Source organism: Nicotiana tabacum, chromosome 14 (assembly GCF_000715075.1).
Source record: "Nicotiana tabacum cultivar K326 chromosome 14, ASM71507v2, whole genome shotgun sequence".
NCBI lineage: Eukaryota > Viridiplantae > Streptophyta > Magnoliopsida > Solanales > Solanaceae > Nicotiana > Nicotiana tabacum.
Window position 1 is genome coordinate 83,893,256 of NC_134093.1, and position 8,722 is coordinate 83,901,977.

At 38.5% G+C, this 8,722-nt stretch overlaps 1 protein-coding gene across 1 annotated transcript; it reads left to right on the forward strand.

Moving 5' to 3' along the window:
• The first annotated feature begins 4,803 nt into the window (after nucleotides 1-4,803).
• On the forward strand, nucleotides 4,804-7,869 carry LOC107764147 (UDP-glucose 6-dehydrogenase 3-like). Its single transcript, XM_016582687.1, has 2 exons — nucleotides 4,804-4,949; nucleotides 6,215-7,869. Exon 2 carries the CDS (start codon nucleotides 6,233-6,235, stop codon nucleotides 7,673-7,675), a length of 1,443 nt encoding a protein of 480 aa, XP_016438173.1. The 5' UTR covers nucleotides 4,804-4,949; nucleotides 6,215-6,232; the 3' UTR covers nucleotides 7,676-7,869.
• The last annotated feature ends 853 nt before the right edge of the window (nucleotides 7,870-8,722 follow it).

The following is an 8,722-nucleotide window of genomic DNA, read 5'->3' on the forward strand; positions in this document are numbered from 1 at the left end:
TAAGACTCCTTCCTCAAGCAGAAACAGTGTTGCATCAGTCAACAACAATCAGGGGAGAAAGCCCCCATCAAAATGTCGTCATTGCGGCGGGGAACATTGGAATAATCAAAGTCCCAATACACAGATCAATGCTCAACAGATTGTTGAAAACGAGTCAGATACCGACGACTCAGACGGCCCCGATCAAGTAGGTGCCTTCAACCCATTTGTTGGCTCCATTCATGATACCTTGGCGGGAACCAGTGCTGGCAACCCCAAGAAGAACGCATTCCCAATCGACAAGAAAGGGAAAGGAAAGGGGGACGAGAGGCCTCCCGCATCACAAAATAGGACCTTAATGTTCTTTGACATGAAAGTAAACGGCAGACCTATTCGGGCATTGATAGACACGGGTGCTAGCCACAACTACCTAGCCTCAACTCAGGTGCAACGCCTTAGTCTAGCAGTGCAAAAATGCAAGGGTCGTGTCAAGGCTATCAACTCTCCATCTCAGCCAGTGAGTGGAATAGCCCAAGAAGTGCCAATGAAGCTTGGCCCATTCAAGGGAATATTCGACCTACGCATAGCTATCATCGATGACTTCGAATTGATAGTGGGGTTGGAATTCCTCAGGCAAACAAACACCATCCCGGTACCATATGCCAACATGCTCCTAATGATAGGAGACAACGGGGCCAAACCTTGTACCATACCGTGCATACCCATGAAGATGGCCGCTGGAAACATCACGGCCATGCAGTTAAAGGAGGGAACCAACAGACTTGAACCTACAGTTCTAGCTGCCCTCAACATCATCAAACAGACATTAGATCATCGGCGTCCAATAGCTCATGATGCCCCTCATCGTGTGAAGACTTATCAAGCATCCCAAAAGGACAAGTCAGATCACTCAGCACAAGCGGGACTCTTGGAGCCGCTACCTGTTCCACAGAGACCTTGGGAAAGCATTTCCCTGAATTTCATCACAGGATTACCCAAGGTCGGAAATCATGCAACCATTATGGTGGTAATAGACCAATTTTCCAAGTATGCTACCTTCATCGCAGCCCCACAGAACATATCGGCAGAAGATACAGCTCGACTCTTCTTCTCTCATATTGTCAAACATTAGGGTATGCCCAGAACATCATTACTGGCTGCGACCCACGCTTCACTAGCAAATTTTGGACCCAACTCTTCAGTTGCCTCGGATCCTAATTGAGTTACAACTCAAACCATCATCATCAGCAAACATATGATCAAACAGACCGGTTCAATGACATGCTGGAGGAATATCTCTGCCAATTTGTAACCGGGTCACAAACACATTGGGTGAAGCTTCTGGATACTGCTCAGCTGTGTTTTAATTCACAAAAGTGCGCCCATACAAACAAAAGCACTTTTGAAATTGTTACCGGACATCAACCGCTACTCCCACAAAATGTGAATGTACCAAACATGCCAATATCTCATCGAGCTGCCAGTTTCTCGACAGAATGGGAGCAAACTTTGAAGATAGTGCAGAGCTATCTTGTCAAAGCCTAAGAGAGGGCAACGAGGTATGCCAAACAAAACCTTCGCTTTGCCCAATATCAAGCAGGAGACAAAGTGATGGTAAAAACCCCGGGGCGGAACTTGTTTGCAAAGAGGACCCAAGATCCTTGCCTATTGCAAAAATACATCGGATCCTTTTCCATTGAAAGGCGCATCGGAAAATCCACATACCAGCTGAACACACCAGCCTGGTGAAAAATCCATCTAGTCTTTCATGTCAGCCACCTCCGGCCATTTCAGAAATACATGGAAGATCATTCAGAAAGACATCTCACAACACCGAGGGAGCATACCTCCCAGCCAACAAGAGCCTGACCAATCATCATCATCCTGCAGGTAAGGCTCCAAGGACGTCGCCAACTCATGTGGGGGAGAATGTCATGGGCTGCTTTCCATCATCGACCCATGACCCATTGGATGCGCCCCGTGGCGTCCCGGCAAGCCTCCCAATGCCTAGCACCACGGTCGGCCCCGTGGTCTCGGCAGCGCCAAGTGATAAGCGCGCATGCGCCTCTGTCGCCCCACCGATAATCAGTGCTAGCGCCCAGCGGCTGGTGAATACCATCAGTGTCGCGCGCACCGACAATGCCGCGCGCACAAACCATCATGTTGCCAAAAGCGTCGCTCGCACAGACAGTGCCCCGCGTGCAGACCCAATGCCAAGCACCAGTGCCCAGCCGCTGGCAGATCCAAATAGTGTCGCGCGCGCCCACAACAATGCACGCGCAGACCCTGATGCTCAAGACAAAGTTGCTGCCATCGGACTTGCTTTCATAGAGGACTAAGTCCTTTTCATTGTAATTATAGAGTAGTTTTACTTCATTCATTTTCAGTGTGCTTCTACAGCTTTATTAGGTCAACTCATGTAACTTTGATTTTTTTTTTAAGCATTATTAAGGGGGACCAAAGCATTCAAACATTCAAGCATTCAAACAATTCTTGTAATAGCTTTCATCATCATCAATACAATCATCAGCTTTCATCATCAATTGCGCATTTTCCGCTGCTCAATTGCTCACGACATTGATTTTCCCGTACGACACTGACAATCTAGTCTAACATATGGCGGGGACCTCAGTTGGCGCATATAACTTGTAGTATTAAATATGTCATGACATTCCAAAGGCTATGTAAAGAACATGCCACTAAAGTTTAAGTAAAAAGATTATAAAGTTAAAGGATTTTCTATAGATCATATATAATATTTCGAAAAGATTAAAAAGAAATGAGTGTGAGATGATGCATAAGGATTGGATTAACTCTTTGGCCAATGTTATCTTCCCCCCTCCCCTCCCCCCTCACATCCCAAAAGAGACGAAGGCCAAAAGCATTAACTGAAGAGGGGGGCAAAGAGATATTCGCCTTTGAGTCTAATGCCTTAACGGCTTTTTAACCGCCTCTCACAACATACTCGACACCAATGGAGCGGGATTGGTCATCTTCTAGCTTACTCTACTAGAATTATTGTGACTTCCATGCCACAATCCTTAAAATATTATTAAAAGATAAGGAATTTAAATAATATATACTGATAGTGTAAATACGTTTTTACCCAATCAAATTATCTAAAATATATCACCGAGTAATTCTTCATTAGAAGTGAGATGTGTAATTTGAAAATAAGGCGTGTTGTCTGCTTTATCATTGCCTTATTTTCAAAAATTTTAAATCTTTGATTAACTCTAAACATATTTCGAATGACTTGATAGTTTAAACTTTACTTGCTAGCTAGTGTAATATTTTGCTACCCTGTTATTATATATAAGTTAAAGTAAAACAAATATGTAAGCGAGTCCCTACACACTCCCCATCAATGGTGACAAAATAATAGCAATGATCACGTGAGATTTCATTTTTAATTAGAGGTCTTGAACCAAGAAAATGAAATAGATTTTGGTAGGGAAGTTTACCTTCTATAATGTGTTCCTGTCGTGAATTTGGAATAGTCAAATTCCAAAGAGACTATTAAACATCGAATGAAAATCAACAAAAAGAAGGACAAAATGAGTAGTATTAAATTTATGATGAAGATAGTTTTAGGGTGAAAATTATTTACACCCTATAACTTTAGTTTAAATATCAAACTCCTCCCTCAACTTTAAACAATTGGCATTCTTCTTCTTTTATTCTATACAATGTTTATTTTGTCCTTGCCAGCCTATATGTAATTGTATAATACTTTTTTATTATATATAATTTTTTTATTATGAACAATTTAAATCATTGTATACCTTATTATAAATGTTATTTAATCTCATTAACATTAAATATAATAGTCCTTTTATAAATTTATTACAATTTTTTGTTTTTATTATGATGATTATTTTTTTAATATACACACATTAATTATATATTTAAATTGTATTTTCTCAGTAAAAGAGCAATAAATTCATACAAGAGGATTAAGAAAACACTAAAATATCAAATCTAGATTTGAACTTGAGATTCAAAATAATTTTCAACCCCTTTATCACTATAATAAAAAAATTCTAATGTCACAAGGGAATTTAACAATTTTTATATAACTAAATATTTTCTTTTTGCCCAATTTGCGTCGTCCAATTTTCTAGCGAGAGGATTCAATTGAACCCTTTTATCTCCTTTAGCTCCGCCCCAACACTTTCTCTCTTCTTTGAGTATTTAAATTTTTAAGTTTTGATTGTTATTATAAGATATTTTCTAAATTTATAATTTAAAATTTGTTTAAAATATAAATAGATTATCTTTAGGAATTTGTTATAAAACAACCTCTATTTTTAACTATTAAACTTTTTATTACGTGCATTGAGTATGCATTTGTAAGGTTTCTCACTATTTTAATTCTCAATTATGTAAATAGGTTTTTGAGTTTTTATTGCTATTGATAAAATTAGAAATATGAGCAAATTATTTTATTTTATCTCTTTTTGCCTCATTATTTTTAATATTCAATGTCATTAAAAATATGCTTGATTATTATTTTTATTTTTAAAATTTTTAAAATGAGATTTAGTTGTTGTATAGGTAAATTCATAAGATAAATAATAGAAACGAGAAAAATTTCATGATATTAAAAAAAATATAAAAACCAAACGAAAATCGATAAATGTTGATAATATAGAGGTTAGAATAGACATTTTAAATAGTAATTTGAGAAATGGGGAGGAAAATGTTAATTATCAAAAGTGGGAGGAGAATTTAATTTTTAAAGCAAAATTGGGATGTATAAATGATTTTCACCCATATTTTTGTGTAAACTTAAAAATATGTATATATTTAGATTTATTCCTCTGATTGTCCCATTACAGACTTGTCAGTTCTCTAACGCAGAGATCTTAGATCTGCAACGACTATTTAAGGAGCTACCCGCCTTTAACGTACACACACATTAAACACCTCAGCTTTCTCTTTTGCACATCAATTGAGCGATCTCACAGGTATTCCACTTCATTTTCTTTATCTCAATCCATTACAACTATTGTGTAATTCACATTTATGTACACTCTTGTGTTTGATGACCCCTTTATGGAAAAGAATTGATTTTGATGACCCCTTTACGTATAAGAATTTATTTTTGATTCATAGTGTGAAGTAGGATTTGTGGGGGTTCCCAAGTTCCAAAAGGTGAATTTTCTGCAATTTTAAGGTTCTTTTGGAAAAAAAATTGTATTTTTTTTTGTGTCTGATTTGACAATGGTAGTGCCTGATTTACCAAGATCAGAAAGTGTGAACTTTATGGTATCTGGGGGGGGGGGATGTGTTTTTAGGTATCTGATTTGATAATGGAAGTGCCTGATATAAGGTTCTTTTGTTAAAAAAGAAAAAGGGTCTTTTTTGTTATTTCTGATTGAATAGTGGAAGTGCATGATTTTCGTGTGAAATTTTTGCTATTTCTTAGGTTCTCTGGGGAAGAAATAGTACTTTTTACGTATCTGATTAGATGAGGGATGTGTTTGATTGTCTTCCTTCTTAATTTTGACACATAGTCTTAGGTCTCTTGTAGAAATGCAGAGTTAATTGTTAAGATCTTACTATATCTAGGGGTCCGAGCGCAGAGCGAGAGTTGGAGTCTGAATCTTCCTTCTTCATTTCAGATCTAATCAAGATCATGGTTACTACATGTCATTACCAAAATTTTGCTGTTCTTGTATGCACAATTGGTGCTATTTTTACATCCACTCCAAGTTCCGGTGCTCATTCATAAATATTGTATTGGTCCGCAGAATTACATGTAAGCAGTAGTATATTGATTCAGAGACTCAAGCACAATTGGGTATTGTTCCGTTTGACTGAAGCTTTATGCTATTGTTACAATATTACTCTGAACCGGAGATTAGATTCCTCTTTCATCCATACTAGGAGTTCCCTTTCTGTATCCACTTTTCAATGCATCCTTGTTTCAGCAACCTTTTCTTGTTTGTGCATTCTCCACTTACTTCGTGCTGCAATGAGAAATGCAAGAAAAAGTAATCTTTTGCATGTTTTGTGGTCGAATCACTATTTTTCATTATGGATGTCATCTGGTAGGTCACAAAAGTTTGTTGCAGTAGGTTCATTGGATGACCAATTATAAACACATGAAAGCTTGTAGATTATACGTCTACACATGCTTTTTGATATAACAAGTTTCAATATGTTCCTTACATTTCCTTTGATCTGAGAAGGCAGCCTCAGAAAATGCTTGAACTTTTTCTTATTGCAGAGTTTAGAACAAAGGAAAATGGTGAAGATTTGCTGTATAGGAGCTGGATATGTGGGTGGCCCCACCATGGCCGTCATAGCACTCAAATGCCCTTCCATTGAAGTTGCCGTTGTAGATATTTCTGTGCCTCGCATTAGTGCCTGGAATAGCGACCAGCTCCCCATCTATGAGCCAGGACTTGAGGACGTAGTCAAAGAATGCCGAGGCAGGAACCTCTTCTTTAGCACAGATGTGGAGAAACATGTGCGCGAGGCTGATATCGTTTTTGTTTCTGTCAACACTCCTACCAAGACGAGGGGTCTTGGAGCAGGCAAGGCTGCAGATCTTACTTACTGGGAGAGTGCAGCCCGCATGATTGCTGACGTCTCAAAATCTGACAAAATAGTTGTTGAGAAATCAACTGTTCCAGTCAAAACTGCTGAGGCAATTGAAAAGATTTTGACTCACAACAGCAAGGGAATTAACTTCCAAATCCTCTCAAACCCCGAGTTTCTTGCTGAGGGGACCGCAATCGAAGACCTTTTTAAGCCAGACAGAGTATTAATCGGAGGTCGGGAAACTCCGGGAGGCCAGAAGGCTATTCAAGCATTGAAGGATGTCTATGCCCAATGGGTTCCTGAAGATCGCATCCTCACCACCAATTTGTGGTCTGCTGAGCTCTCAAAACTGGCTGCCAATGCGTTTTTGGCACAAAGAATCTCTTCTGTGAATGCCATGTCAGCTCTCTGTGAGTCTACTGGAGCAAATGTCTCAGAGGTGTCATATGCTGTTGGTAAGGACTCGAGGATTGGTCCCAAGTTTCTTAATGCTAGTGTTGGTTTCGGTGGCTCTTGCTTCCAGAAGGATATTCTGAATCTGGTTTATATTTGTGAGTGCAATGGTCTTCCGGAGGTGGCTGAATACTGGAAACAGGTAATCAAGATCAATGACTATCAGAAGACTCGTTTTGTCAACCGTGTTGTTGCCTCCATGTTCAACACAGTATCAGGCAAGAAAGTCGCCGTTCTAGGTTTTGCTTTCAAGAAGGATACTGGAGATACTCGAGAGACCCCTGCGATTGATGTTTGCAAGGGACTGTTGGGAGACAAGGCTAAGTTGAGCATATACGACCCTCAGGTTAACGAGGACCAAATCCAAAGGGACCTCGCAATGAACAAGTTTGATTGGGATCATCCCCTTCACCTCCAGCCAATGAGTCCCAATAACGTGAAACAAGTTTCCGTCGTTTGGGATGCCTACACTGCAACAAAGGATGCTCATGCTGTTTGCATTCTTACAGAGTGGGATGAATTCAAGAATCTTGATTACCAGAAGATATATGATAACATGCAGAAACCTGCTTTCATATTTGATGGTAGGAACGTTGTTAATGTGGAAAACCTTAGAGAGATTGGATTTATTGTCTATGCAATTGGTAAGCCACTGGATGCCTGGCTCAAGGACATGCCTGCTGTTGCTTGAAACCACTATTTTTTGGTTGGATATCAAAGATACTAGTAATCAGACAGTCAGATGGGATTCTTTACTATTTTTTCATCAGTTTAAGTTCTGTTTCGTTTTGTCCATTTGTAGACAGAGGACAGAGTCATTGTCTACCACTATTTGTTATACTTTATATTTACGAGAAAATGACAAAAATAGTCTTTTATGTTTGACGGTTGATTTAAAATAATCCTTCAAATCTACACATGAACAGCTTTAGTCTTTTATGTTTATAAAAAGTGAGCACTTTTTATAAACATTATATTTAAACACACTGCGGTAGTTATTTTTGTCGGAATTGATTTGTGAGACGCATGTGATGAGTTGTTTAAATTGAAAAAACCAAAGGAACGTCCTTCTCTTGATCAACACTGATGCAACTTATAATGATGCATGCATTCCATATTAGCAGTAACAGATCAAATACTGTATTGACTTAGGTACGGTAATCCCAATGATTTAATGTCCATCAAAGGTTGTGACGGGGTAGTAAATAAGTTTCTATCCTTAAAATGAGGTATTGGTTTTGAGTTTTAGGAATTGAGTCGCCTTTGATAGGAGAGTATTATCCCCAAATTGGGACTTTCCGACATGACGGTATTTTGTAAATACGTAATAATCTTGAATAGTCTTTTCAAGGGGAAGTGCACGGTTAGCCACTAATTAGAGATGTATTTACTCTTAAGCTACTGTTTAAAATTTATTTACTTTTTAGCCAGTACTTTAATAAACTTTTACCCTCCCAGACGAAAATACCACTGTGCTAGACATGGTGTCCTTAACTTCATGAGTGCTGTGTAAATATTAAGGACAAAGTGTCATGAATTAGCACCTTCTGTTTTAAACTTTAGGACATCATGTCCTTAACTTCATATGTATAGTGTAAATGTTAAGGACATGGTGTCCTTAACTTCATGAGTGTTGTATAAATATTAAGGACATGGTGTCCTTAACTTCATATGTGCAGTGTAAATGTTAATGACATCATGTCATGTATTTGTACCTTTTGTTGTTAAACTTTAGGAC